This window comes from Triplophysa rosa, linkage group LG17 (genome assembly GCF_024868665.1).
Source record: "Triplophysa rosa linkage group LG17, Trosa_1v2, whole genome shotgun sequence".
Lineage (NCBI taxonomy): Eukaryota > Metazoa > Chordata > Actinopteri > Cypriniformes > Nemacheilidae > Triplophysa > Triplophysa rosa.
Genome location: NC_079906.1, coordinates 9,820,877 through 9,848,393, shown reverse-complemented (window position 1 = coordinate 9,848,393; position 27,517 = coordinate 9,820,877). Strand labels below are relative to the sequence as shown.

Here is a 27,517-nt window from a genome sequence, read left to right as displayed (position 1 = left end):
ACGGTCCGCGAGCCAGTGGCTGACGGATTAGCGCTCACAGTAATCCTCATATCACCCTCGCTGCTCGCCGTAGCGGGTGGCAGGGCCGTAGTCCTGCCGTCACGGAACGGGAAGCAGACGAGGTGGTGGCTGAGTCCCGTGGGAACACAGCCACCCGTGACGCAACATCTGAATCGTCAACCGCCCGCAGTGCGGGCAGGACGTATCCACAACATCTGCCCCAGCGTACTGGAAGCAGACACCGTGTCCGTCCCCCTCCTCGATGAGTGTGTTGCACCCACGAGAACAGCGGGACATGCCACGCTGGAGAAATTTGCTCTTTTAGAGAAAAAACTCGAACACTTCTGGAACCGCCGAGATGTCCAGGGGAAGTCGCTGCAGGAAGGGACAGTCCGCTGCACCACATCATAGAGCCGGCAGTCTTGTAGCGAAGTCTGTTGATCATGAGCGAAGGCTCCGAAGAACAAAAGGTGAATGAATGAGGCACGCCGTCTCCCTTTTATACCCGGATATCCGGGGGCGGAGTCCGGCATGCAAATTTCATTCGCCAATTTTCATTGGCCTTTTCTAAGAAGTCGGAAGCGATTGGTTCTCAGGGACGAACCCCATCTGTCGGTTCGACACAACGTCGAGAGACCGACAGAAAGGGAAAGTCAGATACATTTGCAAAGTCTGCAATCAAATTGAATAAGATTTCAATGTGAAGTCAAATGTTTGATAAAAAAATCATTTTAATGTGTCCTTAGTGGTTTTATGGAAAACATCTGAAACAGTGCAAATGAAACATAACAGAATTCTGCAATATGTCTCCAGGTCTGCGCACACAAAAGAATCTGGATACTTTATCTCAACATAAATGCTTGTAAGCTTAAATATTCATACAAAACCCCAAAAGTAAAACAAAAAAATCTTTCTTAGTTTAGTAATCAACGCAATTTAAGTTAAAACTGTCAGTTTTGGCATGACTGTAATTTGTTTTGGCTTTCTAACCTTGAGTGACTCATGGGAGAAAGTCAGTGAATTACAGATTACACTTCCTAAGCACACGGAGAAGCAGACAAATCTCCCATTCAACATCTGCAGTGAGGGGGAACTTCAGCGGTCTCTGCTGCCTGAGATCTCACTCTGCTAAAGAAAAATGCCTTTTACACTATCATATGGGACTGCATAATGTGCCCGAAGCTCAAAATTGCAACACTATGATGTATTGTTTGCCATTTATTGCTCAGACAAAGTCTTTTCGCATCTGTCTCCATTTGAACATTTTGTGGCAGGAAAAGTTCAACCTCGTGAGGATGAAGATATTTTAAATGTCTGTGATACAAAGCATTAAGAAGGTCTAAATAAATGAATGACAAAAGTACAGTTTTTATCCCACCTAAAGATGAGATATACTGTTGTCATTTCAGGAGTTTTAAAGTCTCCCATCATCAGGTGGGAGCAGGTGACACTGCAAAACAAATATAGAACTTTATGTTCTTGCTCTCTCAACACTAGGAATTTATAGGGCAGCTGCTGCAGATGTTCTTATAAAGAAGCCCAAACAGTCATGACAGACAGTTTACATAGCACTAGGCATATAGCGCATAGCACATAACACTTGCCCCTCTACTAAACCACAGGGGTCCATTATCCCCCTATGAAAAAAGAGCTGCTCAGGATGGGTGGTGATAGTGAGGTCAGTCAGAACGAATGCGTTATAGAGATATGGACCACCCTTGCGTGCAGCCATTAACCACTTTTCCTTGACCATAGCAGATTTGATGGCTCCGTAGAAAGAGGCTTATACAACCCCCTCTGTTAATAGACAGGGGCCAACCTGGTGGTGGTGGGGAGGATGGATGTAAAATCCAGAGGCTTCAACTGCGAACGCAAACAGAGAGTAAGTTGCGTTCTTATATACTACAAGTGTTGGATGATGATTGGTTAGATATTAATTGTATAGGTCTATACGTATAGGTGACCTGATATTGAGTCTTCCCGCAGAACTTGCGCTGAAGCTTACATATTTAGCTGTACAATACCGCATTTCTACATTACAGTAAAATACTGCAGTTCATAATGCATTTTGGGTCATTTTGATTGAGCGGTAAATTTTTACGGTAAATTTTGATCTTGCTGTAACCTTGCTGTAATATGCATGGCAATAATACAGGATTGCTGTAAACCGCGAAAGTGCCCCACCCATCGTCAAGTCACACAGAGCACAACTCCTGGCTGCAGCTGAAGGAGGACGTTAGATTTCTGGTAGTTCGGTAAGTTTGGTTTATTTTATGTTTTTCATGAAAACATATCATTTAGTTTTAGTATTTTGCACAATAGTTTGTCACGTGGATTGTTTTAAACGTGGACTGAGACAGTAAAGTTTACCAATGAAAGTTGCAATCTCCCTCAGAAATGAAACCTATAGTGTTAGGTGTATATCTGCTGCTTTTCACATTTTAATCAATGGATATAGGTTTATTTTAACCAAATGAGGGTTTTGGTAAGTTTATTTTCTGTCGAATTCTTTGGAGTGTGTTTACAAAGGTAAGTAAGGTAAAATGGCAGTATTTGTTATTGGTTAAATGCCTGCTCCTTTTTAAAAAAATGCTGTTTGGATATATGTACATATATTTTCAGTAACACTTACAATAAGGTTCCATTTGTTAACAGTATTCATCTTAATACATTTCAGCATTTGCTAATACATTTTTAAACCAATTTGTCTCTGTTCACATTAGTTTATGCAGAATGAATATGTATTAACTAACATTAACAAATATTATTAAAGCTAAAAAATATTGTTCTTTGTTAGTTCATAGTAGCTAAAGCATTAACAAATGTTAAATAAAACCTTCTAGTAAAGTGTTACTGAATTTTCTTTCACCATTTCCTGCACATATTTTGTTATATGTGTCTTTTTGTGTTACAGTCTGACCATTGCTTGTTTAGCTGGATTGGGTCATCTGTTATGTTCCCAGGCAAGTCATCCCAGGTTAAGGATGTCCAGCTACGACTGCAAGTCTCGACTACATTTCAATGAAATTATTTAATAAAAATATTTTGATACAAACATTGCTTGGATTGCCTTTTGATTCATAATGTAATTCTGAAGTATAGTAGTTTTACAATATTAATAACTATAGATTTATATACTTAACTACTCATAATATATAATATTATTTGTAATTATTGCAATAAGTAATAATTAGTAGTAATGTGTCAATATAGGTATTACAGTAAATTACAGTATTATAAAAATGCAGTACAAATAGACCAAAATACAAAAATATAGTTAAAATACAGTAAAGTACCGCTTTGTAGTTATACAGTAATATTTTGTGTACCATATAATCTATATGGTACACAAGTACAGGTACTGTTAATTTACAGTACAGGTACTGTAAATTAAAATAATAATAAAATAAAAAAGTACAGGGAAATCGTTAACAGTTTTGGTATGATATATACTCAACTCTTTCCGCGGCTGTATTTAACGTTACTCCTCTCAGCGCTTGTGTGGAAAGTGCTGTTCCGATAACACAGATGAGTAAATAAACGCATCCGCTTCCGTGCGGGACGCGTGTGTGCAGTTGTTGCTATGTTGATGAGAATATAGACACGTAAAATGGACATGCAGATGATAAAACACATCTTCTTATTATAATACACTCCAACCGGTAACTTTATAGTTTGCATTACAGCCAAAAGACATCCGTGATGCGCTTAGAAACATCAGCGTAACGGATCTGAATCATGGTAAGACTAAACCAGCTGATTTGACTGTGTAACGAATAAACGTTAGAATATCTGTTTAATGTAATCGTAACACATACATTAGAATGTACATATCTGTTATACTCGTCTGTTTAGGAGTTTTGAGTCTAGCTTGAAGTACCTTTGCTCTGATTGGACTAACTACATTCACTACTGCTCTTAAAAGCCAAGTTTTTAGGTTAAGTTTCACTTTAGTCTTGCCATTTTTTATTGTATTTAGGACTTCGTTCACTATTTATTTATTGATCAGATGAAGAATACCAAAAACCAAAAACTGTATTTAGATTTACATTATGAAATCGTTTTGCTTTCACCTATTTTGCAGGTCAGACGTAAAGCCTCTCCCAGTCTTGAAACAAAAATGACTTTTTCTGCGGCTCCAAAAAAGAAGCCTGTCACAAGTAAACAAAGCATTTTCTAGATAGCACCTGTTGTATCTCTCAGTGGAGATGGAGGAGGAAGACTCTGGAGCCTCAAAGCTCCAGTATACCAGTGCCTCTGTTCCCCAGATTGAGAATGAGAGGCCTCTGTTTCACAGTAATCAGAGACCACCGGGTCCCTCCGAGCCATTTCTGGTGTCAGGAAGTGATGTGAAAGTTCCGTACACCATCAATCGATATTTACGAGACTACCAGCGAGATGGCATTAAATTCATCTATTATAACTACGCCAAATCCAGAGGATGCATTTTGGGTGATGACATGGGCCTTGGAAAGACCGTTCAGGTACGTGGATGCAGATGTACTTTGTTTGGAATAAAACCACTTACAATTTGACATTTCTGATTCGACCTTTGCTCTGTTAGGTTATCGGCTTCCTAGCTGCAGTTCTGCGGAAAACAGGTATATGGGAAGATGTTGAAAACAACAGGCCTCAATTTTTGCGGTCACAAAAATCACCAGTACAGCCCAAAGTTCAAAAGGTGTCAAGTATCAGCTGTTTTATTTCTGTAATATTTTATATGTAATATTTGTTATACAGTAATGTTGTATTTTCTGTGTAGGTGTTCCTCATTGTGGCTCCGCTCTCTCTTCTATATAACTGGATAGATGAATTAGACACTTGGGGTCACTTCAGAGTTGCAATTGTTCACGGTGTGAGGAAGGAAGAGGAGCTGGTGCGTGTACAGAGAGGAAGATGTGAGGTTGCTCTTACTACTTATGAGACCTTCAGACTCTGTCTGGACCAGTTTAACAGGTACATTTCTACAGAGTCGTTGTGTCTGACAGAAACGAATGGCAGTTTGCCAATATGTAAGAGAAAAGAAAATATTGAACTCATCTACTGTGATCACTTGCATTTTTATTGAAAATGTATTCAGGTTTATACTGTATGTTATTGCCAAAAGTTATTAGCATTATTTGTAATTATACATGCACTGAAAAATTAAAATCCTGGCATTCACTTTCAAACAGCATTTGAAACCTGTGGATCATAAACTGAGATACTAACAAATGTATTTACATAATAAAAGTACTTCATTTGACTCCCATTATATTCCAGTCCATATCCCTTAAAGGGATAGTCCACCGAAAAATGAAAATTCTGTCATGGTTTACTCACCCTCATGTTATTTCAAACCTGTATGACTTTCTTTCGTCTGATGACAGAATTTTCATTTTTTGGTGAACTATTATACAATAAAGTCATGCAATACTTTGAACATTTCATGTTTTCTTCTTTCGTTCTTTTTAATTCTGTATTCTTGTGTAATTCTGTACAGTATTGATTGGGCTGCTGTCATTGTGGATGAAGCTCACAAAATAAAGAACCACAAGTCCCAAATCACTCAGGCCATGAAGGAGATGAGATGTGAAGTGAGGGTTGGGTTGACAGGAACTATTCTTCAAAACAACCTAGAGGAGATGTGGTGTGTTATGGACTGGTGAGACTTTACATGGATCCTACACTTTAACCTACTAGTACAGCAGTGGTCCGAAGACTTGTCCAAAACATGTCTTTCTTCTGTAGAACGCAAATTAAGATATTTTGTGAAATGTCTCAGTGGTTTTGTGTCTATACAATGGAAGTCAATGGGGTTCAATGTTGTTTGGTTACCAACATTCTTTCAAATATCTCCTTTCGTGTTCTGCAGAAGAAAGGAAGTTGTACAGGTTGCATATGACATGAGACTGAGTGAATGATGAAAGAATTTTCATTTTCAACGCTTGTTTCATAGGGCCTTCCCTGGATGCCTAGGCTCACTGGTGGGCTTTAAAAACAGATTTTCGGACCCCATTGAGCAGGGGCAGAAGCACACCGTGACAAAAAGAGCTCTGGCAGAAGGTCGCAAAGCAGTTAAGGATCTGGCCAAAATGCTCTCCCGTTGGTTCCTCAGAAGAACAAAAACCCTCATCAGTGACCAGCTACCTAAGAAAGACGATAGAGTAAGTTTCAAGTAGCTCTATTCATTGAAACCTAGAGATTTCAGCTGATGTTTCATGATGCTCTCTTGATCTTGTTCCCATTCAGGTGGTGTATTGCTCTCTCACGGATTTTCAGCAGACAGTGTACCAAGCTGTGCTGGACACTGATGATGTGACCCTGTTGTTGCAAAGCTCAGGCAAGTGTCCGTGTGGCAGTGGGCGTCCACGAAAGCAATGCTGCTACAAATTAAACGCAGACGGCGTGCCTGTCCGTTACCTTTACTTTAGTTATCTCGCCATACTTAGGAAGGTGGCCAATCATGTCGCACTACTGCAGTCCAGAGAAGGAACCAGCAAAAAACAGGTAAATAATAAAAAACGGAACATTTTCACCAAATCAAAGATTTGTTGTTTTTGTAAATATTTCTCTTCCCACAGGAGAAATATGTGACAGCCATTTGCGAGCGAGTTTTTAGGAAATTTCCAGATTTCACAGAGAGGTGCAAACAGGCTGCATTTGAGGCGATGTCAGATCCCATGTACAGTGGAAAAATGAAGGCGAGTCATTATTTCGTCTTATCAAAAATCAGATAATCATATATTACTGGCGCATTACGGCTGTTGAAATAGGCATGTCCACATCATTAAAAAACATTTTGCACCATAGAACCCAAGATACCTTTCAGTTTTTCCATGGCCGTATTAATAAACCCTCTTGTGGTCAAGCACTGGCCCTGAGCTGTCGTGCCTCACATGCTGTGGATACACTTCCTTGGGTAATAACAAGGACAGTATTTAACGTTTCCTCAGGCTTTCCTTTCAAAGGTTCCCCCTCCCTTTAACTGGAGCATCTTGAGGGTGCTGTTATTGGCAGATGCTGAGTTACTGGCGTTCTCACAAGAATGGACGTTTGGTTTCTGAAACATCAGCAATAGATTGAAAAGACACAGCCCGCTCTGTTATGCCTAGCGCATATGGACCGACACACAGTTGTTTTTTCGTTTTCTGATTCCGACTTAACCGAACACTTGGTTTTCCACATGTTATGTTATGCATGATTGTCTTCGCACCTGATATCAAGTGCTGATTTCTTTCTTTCAGGTTCTGCAAAAGCTGCTCAATCACTTTATCGTGAAAAAAGACAATGTTCTACTCTTCTCTCTCTCCACCAAGGTGAGGTGCTGATGCGTACAGCATGCCAAGTGTAAACACTGTGTAGTTCATTTCAACGACTGGAAACCTTCATGCAGATTTGTGGAATCAGACTTAAAGCCAAACGAAAAAGCAATTTTTATTTTAGTTTTTCATGATGAGTATGAAACGTGAGATGGACATCTATTTGTTTTTCACAGCTGCTAGATGTTCTGGAGAGCTACTGTATGGCTGAGGGTCTGGAGTACCGCAGGTTGGATGGAAACACCAAGTCTAAGGACAGAGTGAAGATAGTGAGAGAATTCAACAGCTCTCGGGATATCAACCTGTGTTTGGTGTCTACTCTGTGAGTGTTCATTACGTCTGTGATTTACAAATTCATGAATACATTTTTCCTGATTCACTATGATCTTGATCTTCGGTGGTTTGCTCTAAGGGCTGGTGGGCTTGGTCTCAACTTCGTCGGAGCGAATGTTGTTGTGCTGTTTGATCCAACGTGGAATCCTGCTAATGATCTTCAGGCTATTGACAGGTGAACATACGAAGTTAAACGGACAGTTCAACCAAAAATACAAGTTCTGTCATCATTTACTCACCCTCGAGTTGTTCCAAATCTGTATAAATGTATTTGTTCTGATGAACACAGAGAAGGATATTTGGAAGAATGCTTGTAACAGTTCTTGGCCACCATTGACTACCGTAGTAGAAAATATGAACTGTTTGCTTTCCTACAGTCTTGTACATCTTTCGTGTTCAACAAAACAAAGAAAATTTCCTACTTTGGTAGTCAATGGTGGCCAAGAACTGTTACAAGCATTCTTCCAAATACCTTTCAGACAGAATATTTTTGGGTGAACTGTTCCTTTAAGAGAGGAAAGTACATATGGACTTTTGGGATTGTAAAGAGTCGATGTACTTTTTGTCAGTCAAGTATTCTCAAAATGTTGTGCCACTTGTTTGTAATAAACACACACACGCTCCCATTAAGGCCTGTATATGTACTTGTTTTACTGTTGCTTTATATTTTTCTGTTTTAATTCACAGGGCGTATCGCATAGGCCAGTGCAGGGATGTGACGGTTTTTAGACTCATCTCTTTGGGAACAGTGGAGGAGATCATATACCTGCGCCAGATATACAAACAGGTGCATTTTTCAACAGTCAAACTGTTTGCATATAAATCTACCTTAACAATGTAATAAATACACTAGTTTATACAACTTAATACAGTTATTTTCAACAAAGGTCTCTAATTGTTTGTTACAGCAACTTCAGACATCAGTGATAGGCTGTGAGAACGCGCGACGCTACTTCGAAGCTGTTCAGGGTACAGATGGCCAAGCTGGAGAGTTGTTCGGCATCTGCAACCTGTTCCGCCTACAGACTGATGGCACCTGCCTAACCCACCGCATTCTGGAGGTCAGAAACCTAAAAATTTCAGTTAACACTTTTTCCAATTGACAACCGGTTTGATTATAGAAATATAAATTGTCATTTGGAGATTCCAAAGACTGCACATATGCCTAAATGCCTGTGAGACCAGACCCTGCGTGTCCCTAATGACATGCCTTTAATGATCTGTTTACACAAATCGAATTCCTTCTCATTGACATGATGGGAATGGCGTGTTTCGCCCACAGAGGGAGGGCAGAGTGGAGGTGGGGATGATGACGGCCAAAACGCAAGCTCTGGGCGAGAGGATGCAGGAGGCTGTGAGTATCCACCCTTTCACAGACCCGTGTCTAAAACGCTTCTCTTTCCCACCCGACTCTCCCATCATCCATCTGTTCCCACGGTATTATGGCGAACACATGGTCATAATCAACCCCCTCTCAAAGCCAATGGTGGAGACCACACAGGAACGTACTGTCTATACCGCATTTATTTATTCAGGAGAGGCCTTATCTAAGTGTTCTTCTGGAACGAGCCTCACACATTTGTTTTCGGAGAGGACGGGTGCTGACTGTAGTGTTTCGCCATACATTATATTTGAAATGTCTATTTGTTTTTTAGGAAAGGGAGCGAATCATTTTCAATAACGAATTCGTAATTAAAAATATGTCAACATTTATTCACCCTCATGTTTTTCAAAACCTGTTTATGACTCTTTCTTCTGTGGAACATACAAGAAGATATTTTGAGAAAAGTGGTTTTGTGTCCATACAGTGGAAGTCAATGGGAGAATGGGAAAATATCTTCTGCAGAAGGAAGTCATACAGGTTTGAAAACGACATGAGGACGAGTAAATGATGAACTTGTATTTTGAACTATAAAAAAACTAATGGACCATCTTGGTTTACCTCAGGATCCTAAGTCAGCAGACGCTTCAACTGAGCAAGCAGCTGGGTCAACAGTCACCAGTTTCAAACCAGCTGAGGTGTTAGACTTCAGCAGTGCAAGTGAGGATGAAGATCCCTGCTGCTCCAGGCAGAAGGCCTCAAATCCCCACACAGGAGAGGATATGGGACCTGGTGATTCTTCTATCGGCAACATAGGCCTTTATAGACTGCTCCAACAACATATAGCTCAGAGAGAACAACAGCAAACAGACAGCAGTGAAGAAGATTCTAGTAACCCAACTGAAGATGAGGAGAACCAGGAAAAGCCCAGTCATTCTGAGGAGATGAAGGAAGTTCCTGCTGGAAAACATCATGGATCTCGAGGACTGAGAAAATCAGAGCACACTTCTCATGTTGTTCAAAAAATGCACGTGGAGTCGGCAGATCTGGAGGGTCTTCCGCCAAAATTTCATAAACGCAATGATGGCATGAGCGCTGGCAAGAGTTGCCTTCGAAAGCGAGTCAAGTTTACAGAAAAACGGTCTGAAGATGATAGTGAACGTTTTTCATCATCGGAAGATGAGGAAAGAGTTAAATGTAGGAATGGTTCATCTCTTCAGAGGCAAAACACTAAACAAAGATCTGTTAGGTTCACGGGCTTAAAGAACCAAAACGCAGCTAAAACACCTGAATCGGACAAGACCTACTGCAGAGATGAAGGCAACACTGGAACAGTAGACTCATTATTAGGTATGACATATTATCTTAGTGAAGAGAAGTTTCGATAGCATTCAAAATACTAATTACTGGAATGTGAAATATGAATTATGATCATGTCCTAGTGGTTTTAAATAGTCTTTCCCTGACAGGTGGTCTTCAGCATGTGAGCTACACTCACTCGAATCAGAAGGTAGTGGGCTCAAGTAGAGCAGAAGACCGCCTGAGTCGTGCTGCCGTGCGAGATGTGTTTGAACTCAACAAGCACTCGCAACTTCCTGCAAACCAGCTCCTGGATTTCTTATAGGTTTCTTCCTACACCTTTTACATTTCTTGCACATTGTCCCTGCAGTCGACATTGTGACAGGACATACAGAATATTTTTTTGGTATTAAACTTTATTAATAATAAAAATAAATCGGTATATATTAATTATATTGTATTTATATTAAAAATAACTTTATTTTGTCGGAGCCGATAGCCTAGTGGGCAGTGCTCCGACATGTGGCGCGGTTGCGCATCGGGCGACCTGGGTTCGATTCCCGTCTCGTGGTCCTTTCCCGAACCCACCCCCTTCTCTCTCCCACTTCGCTTCCTGTCCTCTCTAAAACAATAGCTGTACAATTAAAAGCAAAAAACCCCCCGCCAAAAACATCTTTAAAAAAACAAACAAAAAAACTTTATTTTGTATTTATAAACACATACACGTAATATTGGGTTTATTTGCATGTATATATTAATGTTTATATATATTTTAAATTATATATAAACATTTATTCATTTTTATATTTGATGTTTTTCTTAAAAATATGTGTTTATAAACACAAAATTAAAAGGCATAGTACACAGACATGTATTATGTAAACACAAACATTAATTCTAGATGCGATTAATCGTTGAACTTAAATCACTTGCATTTGAAAAGAGCTGGTCACCTGACAGTTCTCATGGATTTATGCGATAGAATGGTGTCAGTCCAATGCAAACTGAGAAATCTCAACAGAAGAGGTATTTCTCGTATTTCGGTTATTTCTCGCCTACTGTTTTTCGCACACTGAGGTTTTGGACAAAGTATTCATTTTGCACACTGATTTTGGCCTACTATATAGTATGGAAGTAGGTTATTTTGGTGCAGGGTGTATGTTTGAATATCAATACTCCGTTAATAGCAAAACTGGCAGAAGAAAATGGTTTATTATTTTCTCATGGTGGACAGTAAAAAAAAGGGCTTGCATTTAAGCATGTAGCAACTAAAATATCCCACTTAAAAACCAAGTAGAACACTTAGCAACGTCCTATCTTGCCTAAAAAAAATGAATAAGATTCCGCTATGGGTATAGTTGTATGCTGTCATAAAAAGCTTTTATGACAGCATACTGTTGGACAAAAATATTTTTGTCCAACAGTACAATAGTTGGTGGTTGTAAGTGAAATTCTAGACCGTGTGTTTGTGTTCTAGACTCCCAGCCAGTCATGTGAGTCTGTACTCACTGATCACAGCACAGGAAGACAGACACTGCCAGCATGTGACAGACCTCACAAGGAGTATCCGGTCACACACTTCATCAAGACCTCTCACCGCCACAAAAATATCACTTTTATCGTGGGCGAAACACCCAGTAGCATCTGCAGGTAAACTATTATACTAAACGTTTTGACTTTCTCTGCTTTTCTCCCCCAGCAGTCATCAGCTTAGCAAATACTGTAATCGTGTCAATTGGGCCGAAAACACAAGAACAGCGAGCCAGTGAGAGGAAATTCCTGGTAGCGTGGGGCCGTGTGCCAGTTCTCCCCACAGCTATGGTGTGCTGCCCCCGCCTGGCCCCTGGGGCTGCAGGAGTGAGGGAAGAGAAAAGACCACCCTTGAGTTCTCTCACCCACCCATTTCCCAAACCCGGCCAAAACCATTAGCAGCACCCCCTCTTTATCCTGTTTTTCCCTTTCAGTCTCCCAAATTGTACTGTTTGCTCGCGTAATGGCGAAAACACACAAGCACACATATTTATATTCTCTTTCCTTTTGATTATCACGGGTGAAACATGATTGAACTCCACGCAAACACGTATTTAAGGGTCTTGCTTTATACTTTGTTTTTGCTTTGAAACCACAAAGAGTGGCAAGCGCTTTTAGAAGTTACACCACAAGCAACTTCAGAGGTCTTTTGGTTTCGAATGACTAACTGGTTTTCATTTAAGACCCTGGCCGCTGAATTTTCCGGGTTGTTGTTTGACGTTATGAAATGGGGCTTCTAATATGTGGAATTTGCGGTTTTAATCATTTGATTTAGCTCATGAAATAGCTTTCAATAGCAAGGAAAGCTTCTGGTTCCTATTACTTTTTGACTCACAAGCTGTAGGCTTATGATATAATACATAGACTGTGATAAACTGTGTCTTTATTTCACAAAACAAGTTTAAGGAACAGTTCACACAAAAATCTTCATTCACTCACTTTAAAGTTGTTCCAAATCTGTATACATTTCTTTGTTCTGATGAACACAAAAGAAGATATTTTGAAGAATGTTTGAAAGCAAACAGTTCTGAGGCACTTTTGACTGCCATTGTCATTTTTCCTACTATGATAGTTAATGGTGGGCAAGAACTGTTTGGTTAAAAGTATTCTTTCAAATATCTTTCTCTGTGTTCATCAGAAAAAAGAAATTGACACAGATTTGGAACAACTCGAGGGTGAGTGACCAATGAGAAATGATGACCGAATTTTTATTTTTGGGTGAACTGTTAGTTTAAAATGGTCTTAAAGAACAGTATTATACACTCAATGAATATCTACATGTATTATATTGAAATTAAAGGGATAGTTTAGCCAGAAGTTTTAATTCTGTCATCATTTATTCACCCTCATGTCATTCATAATCTGTATACGACTCTTTTTTTCTGTGGAACACAAAAGATATTTTGAAAAAATGTCTCCGTGGTTTTGTGTCCATATAATGAAAGTCAAAGAAGTCAAATGTTGTTTGGTTTTCAGTGTCGTTCAAAATATCTTCTTTTGGGTTCTGCAGAAGAAAGTAAGTCACATGGGTTTAGAATGACATGATGGTTTAACCTTATTACTAAGCATTGAGTCACAATTCCAAAATGTTTTGTTGTTTGTGTCATGTTCTGTAAAACGATCATATTCATTAGATATTTTTCTGGTCTGGCAGAAACCAGCTGGAAGACATGGCTCGGATCTTTGGAGCCGTCTCCGTTCAGGACTTTGCAGAAGAGATTCTGAAGAGTGATTCGGCACAGAGGCTAAGCCGATTACGGAGCTTCTACAGCCAGAAGAGCCCTGAACTTAAGGACATCATCAAAAAGACCTTTCCAAAACCTAACGCTGAGCCAAAGCCACCCACATCAACACCACCCTCAACGTCCGGTACGGCCAGACAAAGACCTACCTCAAAAAGAGCCCTCCCAAACGTGCCTCAAGTTGAGGTACCAGCCCCTGCAGTCGAGGATCAAAGAGAAACATCAAAGAAAAAGAGAATTAGTGTTACAGAAACCTCCGAGGTTCACCATCGTCACAGTACAGACCTCACAAACAACATAATTAAGACCTTTGCCGATGACTCAGACCAGAGCATGCACAGATTCTCTTCGTTCACGTCAACAAGTTTTGGACATCTTCAGAGGAGCTGCGCACCAGTGGAGGAAAGGAGAACCAATGGTAGAAGATCTTTCAAAGACAAGGAACATTCTTCATGTTCGGTTTCTACACGTGATGGCGAGGCATCCAGTTCAACCCAGACCAAAAGCTCCCTCATCACAGACCTTATAGGTGATACATCCATCCTCAATGATTTGTTCAAATCCAAAAAGAAACCTTTAGAGCGGCCTAGGGAGGCAACAGTTCTTACTCATGCGGAAAAGGCAAAGAGTAGAGGAAAGGACTTCTGGGACATTTTAAATGAGGGAAATGAAGAGAGCATTAATAAACTTACAGATCTGTCTGAGGTGGAGAAGATCTGTAATACTGTTAGCGTCTCTGCAAAGTCAAAGAGTAATGATGAAAGCCAAAGCTCTCAACTTTGGAAAAAAAATGAAAAATTTCTCTGGAAAATTGAGTGAATTGGGCAGAAACTGTGAAGTTTTGGGGGGTTTTGTTTCTACTTTTCAAAAAATGTGAGCAGAAGATAAGCTGTTTTAGAATTATAACACAAATATCATTTTTATTTAAGTGCATTTGCTTTTATTTATTTTATTTTGTATCATTTACACATCTGAAAGTTCTAACAATTTAAAGTGATGGTTCACCCAAATATGAAAATTCTGTCATCATGTACTCGCCCATTTTTTGTCATTTTAAACCTGCGTGACTTTCTTCCGCAAAACACAAAAGAAGATATTTTGAAGAATGTTGGTAACTGAACAACGGCGGGTACCCGTTCACTTCTATTGTATGGATACAAAACCAATGCAAGTCAATGGGTACCGCCATGGTTGGGTTACCATCGTTCTTCAAAATATATCATTAAAAGAAAAAATCAAAGCATTCCCTCTGCATTCATTCGGTTCATTCATCGGCACAGATTTTGAGTACAGCACAGATGTATTTAATCATGTATGACATAGTGGAATATCATTTTCTATTAAGCCATGTGGGATAGCTGAACACTGAACAGCAACGCAGTATGACGTTAAACGTGAACTGGCGATGTTTCGTAGGATCCGTTCAAATTTGAAACAGCACCGTATGCACAAAAACATTGTGTCTCACATTTGGTTTCAAGCTAGAAAAATGACTTCAATAGTTGGTGGTCTTGAGACCTCAAATAGTTCTGAAGCGAAGTAATTGCTTTGGCGAAGTGGCATCGGTCTGTCTCGCAGGAAGTTTAAGGCGATTGTTACTTTACGGGCAGCTGCTTGTTTAGTTTTTGTGATTTACTTGCACTCTATAGAACACAAAAGATATTTTCCCCATTGACTTCCATTGTACATATGGACACAAAACCACTGAGACATTTCTCGAAATATCTTCTTTTGTGTTCGACAGGAGGTGGAGTCACATACAGATTTTGAACGACATAATGAGGAATACATAATGACAGAATTTGTCTTTTTGGGTGAACTATGCCTTTAAGCTGTATGCACATAACTTGGTATTCGCAAATAAACGCAGATTTGCTTATTTTAGTAACACTTCAGCACTGCAGTTGTGTCTGGGTCAGGTCGCGCAAGTTGTTTGCTTTGCCTATAATAACCGAGATTGCAGTCGCATACAGAGAATGTCCTGCTGACTCTGACTTGCTTTGCTTATTTTCCAATGTCATTCAGCGACAGTTCATGTGATTTGATTTCTGAGAGGGAGCACATGACCCCAACTTCTGGAGTGTGTAGCACGGCAGAAAAGCGCAGCTTTTGTTCACACGTTATCCTGCCGAGATATAAGATTTTGAGGAAACGCGTTGATTTAACACATGGTCTTGTTTCTTCAGAGAGAGTGCTGGGAAATCATTTCACGTTCAGATTTTGCACTTTTAGTGGTCTACATAACCCCTCCGCTTAATTTTATTAGGAAATTACATCTGCGGTTACCAAGGTGACGAGTTGGCCATCATTAATGTGAACCCTTAGGCTTACCTAAACCAATTTCTCTCCCACTAGGTTTAACATGAGTAACCTATTTAGTATCACACCTCACAAAAACATTTCACTCACTTTCTGAGAAGTTTGACCCTAAAAAAGTTCCCACACGCTCCTGCCTTGACCTAAATGAAAGCGTTTCGGTGTGTTCTGATGTAAATTATGTAAAAAGACAACTAATCCCTCTTCCCAGAATCTGTTTACTGGATGTTTTCCATCAGTGACTCTTTAATAGTTTTCACCTCTCTGAATGTGTATTTTTCTGTTTTGCATGGTAAACAGTTTGCAAAAATCACACATTTGACCGCTTTGAAAAAGATCATGAAAAGGTACAAATGAAGCAAATAGATGGCAAAAAGCTCTATTTAATTCCAAAGTGTCCGTACTGTGTCTGTGTCCCAGGCTGTGATGAGGGGGACTTTTTGATATAGAAGGGTAAATATTTACTCGTGGGGAAGCGAGGCGGATTCTTTTGTTTGATTGCCAAAGTTCAGTGTCATTTGATCCATTGTTTAGAGAATTGAGAGCTTGGTAAACAATCTATTCCTCAACATCTGCCTGCTGTTTATGTGTGGAAGGACTCAAACCCCTTGAAGCTGGACCACACAAGCAAAGCTTATTGAGATTGTATGCAGTCTGATGACAAAGCAGTTCTCTCTCTATCCTCATGTTCAGATCTGACTCGTATTATCGTATTTATTTACAGTACAGTATGTATTAAATAATGAATTGATCACAAATTGAAAACATTATTGTGTAATAGTGAGGATTTGTCTTTCTTTTATTTGTATTGGTTAGTTGTTTAAACTGTGTCGGAGGTTTTAAGACAAAGGCACTGAAGTACAAGGCACAAGTTCAAGTAACTGATCCATTTGAATAGTGATGTGATAAACACACATGAAAAGGAGACATTTCCTGGAGTTTGTTTTAATCACACACTGTCTGATAACCAGTACCTGCAGTAGCATTATAAATTGCCAGTGGAAGTTCCCTGTATAAAACACAAACCTCTTTAATACAAACACAAACTGATGGTTATCCTGTTCACTTTCAATTAGAGCAAATTGCTTAAGGGTGAAAAACGTTATTAAAAACTCAGTGTGCATGGGAAGTCCCCCATCAGAAAGCACTTGTTTGCATTGTGTATCTTATCTTTGAAGTAAGACTACACATAGAGATTCACTACTGGTTAAGTCTTTTCTGTCTACAGTTCACAATTTTTAGTTGTTGTGGTATCACACGTCTGCCCTCTGCTGGCAAACTATTACATGGGAAGTTTGCATTTTTTCCCAGTAGAATGACAGTTTTTGTTGCTTGCAGAAAATCAAACATGGACAAACCAGTTACAATGACATCCTTAGGAGGGCAATTCCAGCGTTATGGATGTGACATTTTCAGTCAAGACTTGAAATATAATTTCTCAGAAAATGTATTTATTACCAATATATTGAACCATCTGTTTGTATTTGACTAAACCTCTGATGACAGAGACATCAGACAAATATCAGCCTTTGCACAAGTTGTCTTATTTTAAAAGTTTTAAAAGTTCTTTTAAAATAAGGAAACAAGGACGGTGTTTAAGAGACAACATACTTTGTAGAATTTCTATTAAAACCAGCAGCACCAACAAGTGGATAGGGGATGGCTCTTTATGAAACACAAAATAGCTACTATATTTTAATTTTCATGTGCCCATTTAAGAGGAATATGGACCGTTATGTGACCACACACACAAAATAATACCTTCACATGGGTATTTAAACCACCAAATATTGACAAAAAAAACCATTTCATCTTAAGGTTGACATTTGCATACAACTCAGCAGTCATTTTTATTTATTTAAGGTAGGCCTATATTATATATGATTTAATTATTTACTTCGGGACATGGAGTATACACAAATATATGCCTATTTTCACATTAAAAAAAAGTTGTTAATGGACAACATCAGAGTCAGTTCTTCACATTAAAAGACGCAGAATACAGAACGCGAGTCATAAGCGTTATATGTTATTTCTTTATTACTAATAAGTTGAGATTCTTCAAAAATGTCTTAAAAGAGCACAAGGAAACTAGAGCTTTCGTTTGTGTCATAGTCATTTTTAACCACTATGTGGCGCCAAATAACAGTATTTTTAGATACCAAAGATGCGGTTTTGAAGGGATAGTTCACCCAAAATTGAAAATTCTGTCATCATTTACTCACCCTCAGGTTGTTCCAAACCTGTATAAATTTCTTTGTTCTGCTAAACACAAAGGAAGATATTTAGAAGAATGTCAGTAACCAAACAGATCTTAACCCCCACTGACTACCATAGTATTTCGTTTTCCTACTACATTGTAAAAAAATCCCTTAAAAAAACGGATAAAGTACTGGCAGAAAATTGCCAGTACATTTTCCTTTATTTTACGGACATTTCCGTTAATGTTAAAATGTAGTTTAATGCAGTGCAAAATGTAAAATACATGTAAAACAACAGTAAAAAATGAATACGGTAAAAACAAAAATATATATATTGTGCCCTATTTTTACAGATTTTTTTAGAGAGTACGGCAGTAAATTGGGATGAGATCTGTTTGGTTACTGACATTCTTCCAAATATTTTCCTTTGTGTTAAGCAAAAACAAAGAAATGTATACAGGTTTGGAACAACCTGAGGGTGAGTAAATGAAGACAGAAATTTCTTTTTTGGATAAACTGTCCCTTTAAAACGCAGGACAAGACCTTTTAAAATAGATAAATAACAAGGTCACATCTTCTCTCTTATTTTCTGTACTTATCCCTGTCATTTGGCCTTTTGGAGACAGTCTGTCTAATATGTTATCAAGTTGTGTTGTGTTGTGTTGTGTTGTTTTGTTGTCTCTCTATTAATGTCATATGAGATAATTTAAAGGATTGTGTTCCATTAGCAACACTGATAATTTGAAGACTTATAAACAGAAGCATCTTGATTCCGCATTCTTTCCCTGTCTGTCCCAGTCTTATTTTGTCACAAAGAGATTCAGATTGTAAAAGTAAAAAGTTGTTGATAGTATATGTCAAACAATGTACAGTAATGTATTCACAATACACACTTGCAAACCTAAACCTTTTTTAACAGTTGAAAAGTAAGCAGCTTCTGTCACAGTTAGTGCAAACAAACATAATGTGGTACAGCAGATGTTCATCTACAGTATATACACAGAGAATATAAACTTTCATTTTTCCATTCTCTCCTTCACGTATTTCTTGAAGTGATATTGAAACACCTCACTCTGTAAAACCCATGTGGGAATAGCCTGCACAATCCAGCCCTATAGAAGTAAATGAAATCAGATGCAGTGACATTGATGAATGCACTAATGTGTCAGCCTAACGTACCTGATTACATAAAATTATTTATCAAATTAAACATAACAGTGAGGTCATTACCAGTATGGCATGAGTGATGCTTCCGTATGTCTGGTCACCAGCCTTCAGATACTTTAGTGAGCTCTTTACAAACTCCTCAGCTGTGAATGTGACCATGTCTGGCTTCTGATATCTTGTCATTGATGTTGAAACCCCGAATGGAGCCACTGTCTTAAAAAAACAACAGAGACTGAGTACATGCATACAACGTGAATACAATATAAGGATTCTTCAATAAGAACAGCATGACAGGTATATGCTATTTTGTTTCACCTGAATGATAATTCCTTTGGATTTATATTCCGCTTGAAGACCCTTTGAAAATCTTTCAACGAAAACCTGTAAGATCAAACAAATGTTTTTAATAATTTATTATTGCTTGCAAAAACAACATTATAGGGCAAGAGTCACGTAACATTTTCCTCTATATTTTGCAAGTAAAATTTTGATCATGCATTTCTTGTTTAAGACTGTGTTGGGCCGCTGTAAGCACATTTTAACATGCATTTTAGATTCCTCTAAACAAATAAACAAATGATTAAAACTAATCAAACATATAATAAATAAACTTTTGTCAAAAAAAATCTTTCTGTTCTTCCCTATCACATTTCTCCATTTATTTTTTTGATATTATACACATTTTTATACAACATGCTAACTTTAGACAACATGATAAATGCTCTATAATTTGTAAATCGCCTTGGATAGAAGGGTCTTCTAAATGTAATGTCAACTTATCAACAGTTATAATTAAATAATGCACTTTGTTAGGGTTTATAGGTAGTCTGCAAGGTTGTAACCACATAATTAGGATGGGGTGAAATAGTTTAAATAGACCATGTATAATAGGCTTATTGGATGACCCCTCTGATCTAAATATGTCCTCCACTGTCTACGATGCCTACGGCTCTGGCACTTTAAGCTTGAGGTGGGAACACGTGATTTCTAGAAAGTAACCTTTTCTAATGAAATGTAGAAAATCTATTCTGAAACATTTAAGCACAAAAAGCACTGCTGGTTCTTGAAATAAATGTTGGTTTCAAATGTTATCTCTGAAGAGAAAGAGATGATGCTCTGACAAAATGACAACAGACAAACTAAAACATTGTAAGATCTTCATAGTGATTTTAGACAATCCTTTGGTTTTCAGGCCTACACAAAATTCTGAATGTAAACACACACACTGTCCACTTTTGATAATAGCTGATACAAACACCATCAGCATTGAAATTGCATGAACATATAGTTAAATCACTTCAGTGCAAAAGAAAAACACAGACACCAATTTTCAGTTCGGTTTAAATGTCTTAACTAAATTTACCTTAGATGCTGCATACAAGGTGTACATGGGGCAGGGTATTTTGGCTATGCCGGAGGACACATTTAAAATGACTCCCCTTCCTCTAAGGAAACACATACAGTCAGTGTGTGTACGGAAATGAATTATGAGAGAACATTATGAGAAGATTATTTAACAGAGAAAGTCAAACCTTTCCTGCATTCCTGGCAGCACAATTCTGCACATCTAAAAAGAAAATATGTTGTTCAAAGCACTACCATGAAACAGTCAAGCTTGAACATGCAATTCTGTTTAAATGAATGAATGCTTTACTTACCTTAACCATGGCTTTTACATTGCAGTTTATAACATCATATATTTTCTATATGAAAGGCCACCACATGAAACATATAAATGAGAATATCTAATAAACACTTCCATGAAAGCTGGTAGCTACATTTCATATTTTAGCAGTAAATTCATTTTATCATGACCTGTCTCACCTTTTCCAAATCTGCAGTTTCAAGAAGCCTGCAGGGTACATGGCTGGGCAGTATCCCGACATTGTTTACTGTGTTAGAATTTCAAGAATCTCTAGTAAGCATTACTTCTCATAATTTGACACATCTAGAGAAACGAAACCACTGACCTAATATACCAATATCCAAGTCCTCTAAGCTTTTCATAATGTGTCCATACATATCATCTTTGGTAAAGTCAGCAGTTATTACTTTGACCTGTGTTCCTGTAGAAAGCTCTGCTTGACCAGAAAAAAGAAGACTTTTTAAAGACACAATATGTAATCTTTGCTGCTCGAGGTCACATAACCCTAACAAAAAAACAACAAAGGCATAGTTTGATGACAGTGTGAATGAGAGTGGAATGATGGGAGTTAATATCCACTGCTGATGAAAATAAATCCAACGGGAGTTTGCTAAATCGTGTTCATGGATGAGGATGACAAAGTTTTATAAGGTTTGTTTAGCCATTTTGTTATAATATAAGCCGGCCAAGGAGCCTGATAACAGAATGGCGTATGAAATCAAAGTATCGCAAGATACTGCTTTCGAATCGCTCTCACGACTCTTTGATGTCATACACCGATCGGTCTGCAAAGCACCACATGAAATCAAACACACTTATATTATTTTTTGCAGTAAATGCAGAAATCGAGGATGATGTGTACATGGAAGCATTAACAGGCGTTCCTCTCTATGCAATGAGAAGGGATGTTACACTGCTTAAAATAGCGAATTTCTCTCAATTCGTACATTGTTGAAACTTTTGGGATAATGTCAGTATAGGCTACAGGTGAACCGAATATTTAACACTGTGCCAATGGGTTTTGAATATTTTAATGCAAATATCGTACATATTGTGGCTTTAACTGACACCAAACACTTTATTCAGACTGATATTCAAGCAGAAAAGGCTTAACCTATATTCCTGGCTGCTCTGTCAAGCTTCTCTTGATTTCTGCTGATGATGATCACATTCATTCCATGTTTTGAAAGCTGCAGAATGGCAAGACATACAAGGATCATTATTACAGACAATGCCATTACTTCAATTCATAGGTCCTCACATAATGCCACTGATACTAGGTGGGTCACAGCCTGCAAATTTACTATGGCTTTATTGCTTGTAATCTTTAAATTGGAGGCAGAACAGAGCCAACAAGAGGTTAAAATGCTGACACTTGTGGTAGCTTTGTTACCTCTTGTGCATAAGCTCTTCCAATTCCATCTGATCCTCCAGTGACCACTGAAACAGAAGAAATATTCATTATTTTATTAAATATTATAATAATCTAATTATTAGATTGTTGCATGGTCATGAATAAGTGTAATAAAGATTTCTTTGTGAGATGTTCTCCCTTGTTAATGCTTTAATTATGTTAAATCTGAGAAACAAGTGCAATTTCATTGTCATACTGGACATAAAAATGCTAATTTTAGATAATACTTGAACAATACCGTTAAAAAAACATAATATTTCGGCAGCTGGGGGTTAAGAAATATTTTTTGTAAAGTCAAATTTGTGTTTTACACCCAACTTGTAAATTTGCAGTTTGTTTTTATAGTTTAACTAAAATAAATAGTAAAATGACAGTTTTACAGTGTAATTCGTTTTTCATAAATGATTCCATTTCACCTGTAAAATTATACACTTACCTCTTGCATTACAAAACATATGCCCAAATCAATAGTATTCAGAACAAGATCTATCTGCTATCAGCTCTCCCTCTGAAAATCTCACACTGTTTGGTTTGTTATAACAACATGTTCTTAAACAGACTGTGTGTACCCTGCAATTCAATAAACAGCAAGCGTGAGGGTCATCTGTTATGAGCTGCCACTACAAGAACTTTTACTCTGTCCGAGAAGTTCACATCGTAGGTGGTAAAAGAGACCGGGAGAAAAAGGGGGGATGGGGGCGGGCATGGGTCGGCCAGAATAATTTAGAGGAAATGATGTCAAATGTAATTACTGCCGTCGTGCTTTCATTGCTTTGACAGACTCCAAAGGCCAAACTTTTGGGCTAACGTCTGTACGGTCTCTTATTTGTGACAAGATGTTGTTTTTTTGTGTGAGTGTGTCGTTCTTACTTGTTTCCCATGCTTTCGTTCTTTCTCAGCGTCAATGTTCTTTATGGAAGAAAGTACAAGTAGTGCCCTGGTTTACAATGAAACCTCAGGGAAATCTCAGGGTGAGCTATAGATTTTGAATGTGCAAAGCTTGTGAACAACTCCATCTTCAGTTAGCTTGATTGACTTTTTTTTATAATTTGACAAACGTGACATTCAATCTAATAGACTGAACCTGCTGTTGTGTAATGTGCAGATCTTTATACCAAACTTTTTTTTATGATTTGTTTGAAATAAAATGAAAAGCAGATGGACTTTGTCTAAACATGCTAAAAACACCCCCGAAGAGAAACACCATACTGTGATACACACACACACACCAGGAAGAGCTTTTCTTAAAAGACCACTTGCAGAACGAGAGAAAAAGTCATGTTAATTTGATTTCAAATGAACAGGAACCACCATTCAAACTTAAAAGAAATGAATGGAGTAATAATATGTGCTGGAACATACTGTTCTAATTGCCTTTTGTTCTCTGCCACTCTCTGTGCCGGAATGCAATGGAAAGGAAGCTTGGGAAAAGCGTCTGGAATTGTTTTTGTTGCTGATGGGGTACACACAGCGTAATTTTAAGTACGACATAGGCAGACGTTCTCTCTTTAGCAGACAATAAAAGTGTAATTTATGGAAGCAAGATCTTTTGTGAGGATAAAAAGTGAGAAGAGAAACTTGCTCCTGGGCCACAGGCCGAGGTCTGTTGCTTGTATGAGAGTGACATTAGTTTTGTACATGAGGTATTCATTTCTTTACTTTTATGCTTTAAAATGCCTGATTTTTATCTTGACTGGCAGAGCGGAGCCCAATGCCAACCCAAGGTCAAAGGCCGATTGCCAGGAAATATATTTACTGATAAAATGTAGATTTTGAACACTTTAGCTATAACCATCTGTTAAATTAAAAAATGAAGTAATTGTTTTTAGAAATATAAAATAGTATCAATATATCAATCTTTGCTAAATAAAATAGTGCGTCATTAAGGACTCCTTTGTAATGTTTGCATGTGCTTTGTGTATACCTTATCTTTTACCCAATTGCCTTTTTTTTTTGTATACACGACTGCTTTACCAAAAAAAGTATAATAAAAGAATAAAAGTTTCGAGAAAAATGCATGCAGGGACATATTATAGGAAAAAGGATTAAAATGAAAATACAAACAGACCAAATCTTTGTTGTGGTTCATCGTTGTCTGATTAATGTTGTGGCAAACAAAATAATAAACAAATGTTTTATATCTCACCTGCCCATTTCCCAAGAGAGGTGAAAAAAGACACAGGAAGAGGATAGCAGAGCTTCGGGGCAAGCATCATGACAAGACCTAGTAGTTTCACTCCAAAAAACATGACGGTGCAAGTTCCAGCCAACATGAAGATAATCTCGGTGGGTGTCATGGCGATCTAGGGGCTTATCTCAAAGCTTCAAGTTGGTCCTTCTTGCTTGCTCAGTCCCTCTTTTGACTGCCACGGTTCTCCTATTCTCTCATTTAATCTGACCACAAGCTTCAAAACCCGGTGCTGACAGCCCCTTCAGCCAATCAGAATCTTCTCTGCCCTTTTTAACCAGGACATTATTCACATTCCTGATTTTTTGTGTTGTGTGATTTTGGAAGAGATAGCTTATGTAAATTGCTGTCCAAATTTCAGTCCATTTAAGAGACATGGAGTTAAGAATGTGGCCACAGGGGTGTTGACTCATACTGGACTATGGAATTGGATTAGTAGTGATATTACAGAGAGAGAGAGAGAGAGAGAGAGAGAGAGAGACATTCATATACGGAGCATCCGAATGGACAAAAATTGTACAAAGTGGAATACAACATCAGTTGCTCTGTTTCTCAGGAATATAATATTTAAAATACAATACATAGGCTATTTAATATAATACATGCATATTGTATACTGTATGATGTTTATATTATATTGTATATACTGCAGTGTTTATATCTGGTAACGGTGAAACCTGTCAACATTGTCAACAAGTATGCTACCATATTATGAACTTAAAAATGAACCCATAGATTTTATTAGGTCTTTAATTATAGAAACTTCACCTTTTGGTTTCTTATCGCTATTCATTTGCCATAAATAGTAATTTTTTGGAGACATTTTCGGTCATAAACAAAGCAAATGGTCAGCCATTAATACCATCCGGCTCCCTAAGCAAACATAAAATGATCATTACAAGTTTTTTGAAAAAAAGAAAAAAATGACTCTTAAAAATAACGATTCTGTGTCTGGCTGCATGATTTCACCATGAACCTTTAACATCCACAGAACCTTTCTGTTGCATAAAAGGTTCTCTGTGGAAAAAGGTTCAACAAATGGTTGTTTAAAGAATTTTTGTCAGACAGGTTTTTTGGGGTAGCAAAAATGGCTCTTTTATGACACCACTGCGAAGAAAACGTTATAGCACCTTTATAAAATGCAGGACAGATATCTGATTTAGTTCAAAAGCGAAGCACTTTGCCGTATTTACTGCAGAATAGTGTTGTCGTTCCAGCAGTCTCACAAAAAGGCCTTGTTTGACTGCCCCCTCAGAAATAGCTTAAACTGAATTGGGTGTATTAAATATTTTCTGCCTCATTACACAGTCCTCGGCAACCGGCTTGTTATAAAGACCCAAAATGAGATGTTTTGTGCGAGTTGGAGTTTATATTAAATATTCGCCGATATTTTTTTGTCCAGCGTTTGCCAAGAATTCATGAATTGTGATGAAACGACAGAGGTCGCTGTTCACCAACGTTGGCATTTTGGGTGCTTTGTAAATGCGTCTTTTTTAATCTTACCTTACGAATGGTGCATGCTACTTTTGTGGACTGGCAAATTGTTAAAATTGTTGGAACAATTAATTGTTCGTTTTTGTGGTGAATTTTATGTAAAAATATTATTTTTGCGGCATTGTTTTAAGCATGCCTTTCTTGCACCCAGTTCATCTATTAAAACGGATGGCACAAAATTCGTCATTCGGATTGAGACATCGAGAAAATATCAAATAAATCACTTGTTATTATTATCTCGATGCTGTGAAACAATGTCAATGAGCTCAGCTTTGCTTTGTTTCTCTTCTCAACGTGTCTCGTGGCGCGCGCATGTGGCGAGAACTCGCGAAGGATGTTACGTAACGTATTTCGCCAATACCAGCCCACATCGAGACGAAGAAAACGTCCATATTCTGAAAAACATACTCATATCCACCTTGTTTGTATCATAATTGTGCCCAAATATCGAATCGATGTTGTGCACACAACATCACATTAAACCTCTCTGCATCTCGACCTCCTTCTCCCAGATGAATAACACAGTTTCACCACACGAAATAACACCAAATAAGGCTAATAAAATGCCATTTCGGACGAAAAATGTTGCCATTTAATTGACACATGGGTAAAGTGAATATATTACACCGGGCTTGTCTTCCACTGACTCTTTATCGTTTTTCCCCTGATCCCACAAGCGCCCGGATGCACATACAGCAGCAACAGTCACTCAGTCAGTCAGGACAAACATGGTCGCCGGAGCTACAGGCAGCGTTTAGGAATCTCAGCGCTGAGCATTCGCTTTTATTAGCGGGGCTATCGGATTGATCGCCCGGGGTACGAAAAGCCTCTCCGGAGGACTGATTTCTCATCTCGGTGAGTAAAAGCCGCGTCATTCACCACTGTCAAGCAGTCAATAATTCGTCATTGGATCAGCTCCGCGCTGTGGGGAATATTTCTATATGAAGCACGCGCTCAGGAATGAAAAAGGCCCGGTCTTTACTGTCATGAGCGTGGCTGCATGCAATTGAGACGTGAGGTTATTGTCTAAATAAAGTGGTTGTGTGTTAGGAGATTTGAGGGATGGGATTGGTGCTACTACTGTAAAGGTATTTTACGTTATTAGTTGCTTTGCGATACGCGGCGTGTTGGTTTTATGGTTGTGACAACTCTTTTCTGGATTTGTTTCGTTCGGAATCATATGTTTTTGATGAGGTCAGGTAAGACCGAGGACATGCTGCGGTTAGACACGTGATTGTTTTGTTGTAACATTTGTGATGTAAACAATCACAAATCTCGTTTCGAGAGCCACAACAAAATGTAGCGGTTAAGTCACCAAAAGACGTTTAATAGGGTTGATGGCAAAAGCGCGTGTAAAATCAATGCGTCCCCACATTGTATATTGACTTTGCATAAAGTCATAGTGCAGTTGACACAACCTGCTCTTGGTACGAGCATAACAAGAATTCAAATATTAAGCCTGTATGCTCCCTTTACATAGTTTGGGCTAATATAGGATTCGGTGGCATGTCAGATATTTGTCCTTTTACCTAAATACGCTATATTGGTCAAGCACATGGCACCTTC

General features: G+C 38.3%; 3 protein-coding genes and 1 long non-coding RNA gene across 6 annotated transcripts in view; 3 read left to right on the top strand and 1 right to left on the bottom strand.

The window, feature by feature from the left end:
• Positions 1–1,775: 1,775 nt before the first annotated feature.
• LOC130568461 (uncharacterized) lies at positions 1,776–3,005 on the top strand. The gene is made up of 3 exons (XR_008964697.1): positions 1,776–1,882; positions 2,156–2,255; positions 2,915–3,005. It is a non-coding gene; the product is annotated as an uncharacterized LOC130568461 (long non-coding RNA).
• A 548-nt stretch (positions 3,006–3,553) lies between these two features.
• On the top strand, positions 3,554–16,177 carry ercc6l2 (excision repair cross-complementation group 6-like 2). Its single transcript, XM_057356903.1, is given in 18 exon segments — positions 3,554–3,741; positions 4,085–4,484; positions 4,565–4,681; positions 4,763–4,956; positions 5,483–5,644; positions 5,939–6,146; positions 6,232–6,489; positions 6,564–6,683; positions 7,227–7,298; positions 7,478–7,623; positions 7,714–7,809; positions 8,322–8,421; positions 8,543–8,695; positions 8,917–8,988; positions 9,582–10,305; positions 10,425–10,579; positions 11,732–11,904; positions 13,439–16,177. Coding segments are annotated over 17 exon segments (3,933 nt in total). The 5' UTR covers positions 3,554–3,741; positions 4,085–4,208; the 3' UTR covers positions 14,346–16,177.
• A 2,321-nt stretch (positions 16,178–18,498) lies between these two features.
• Positions 18,499–24,650, bottom strand: hsd17b3 (hydroxysteroid (17-beta) dehydrogenase 3). 2 transcript variants are annotated; one of them, XM_057356904.1, is made up of 11 exons: positions 24,416–24,650; positions 22,249–22,295; positions 21,970–22,045; positions 21,181–21,288; positions 21,035–21,102; positions 20,869–20,913; positions 20,743–20,777; positions 20,574–20,655; positions 19,526–19,591; positions 19,274–19,423; positions 18,499–19,155 (listed from the first exon to the last, which is right to left on the bottom strand). In XM_057356904.1, exons 1-11 carry the CDS (start codon positions 24,564–24,566, stop codon positions 19,060–19,062), a joined length of 924 nt encoding a protein of 307 aa, XP_057212887.1. In that variant the 5' UTR covers positions 24,567–24,650; the 3' UTR covers positions 18,499–19,059. The 2 variants fall into 2 exon arrangements, with proteins under 2 accessions (XP_057212887.1, XP_057212888.1); XM_057356905.1 differs by lacking the exon at positions 18,499–19,155 and having other exon boundaries at positions 19,283–19,419.
• A 1,981-nt stretch (positions 24,651–26,631) lies between these two features.
• Positions 26,632–27,517, top strand: part of slc20a2 (solute carrier family 20 member 2) — a 38,580-nt gene continuing 37,694 nt past the window's right edge. Inside the window, exon 1 of one of the 2 annotated variants that reach the window (XM_057356268.1) lies at positions 26,632–26,806. The gene's annotated coding sequence lies outside the window, so the exon portion shown is untranslated. The remainder of the gene's footprint in view (positions 26,807–27,517) is intronic. The other variant, XM_057356267.1, reaches the window with a different exon arrangement.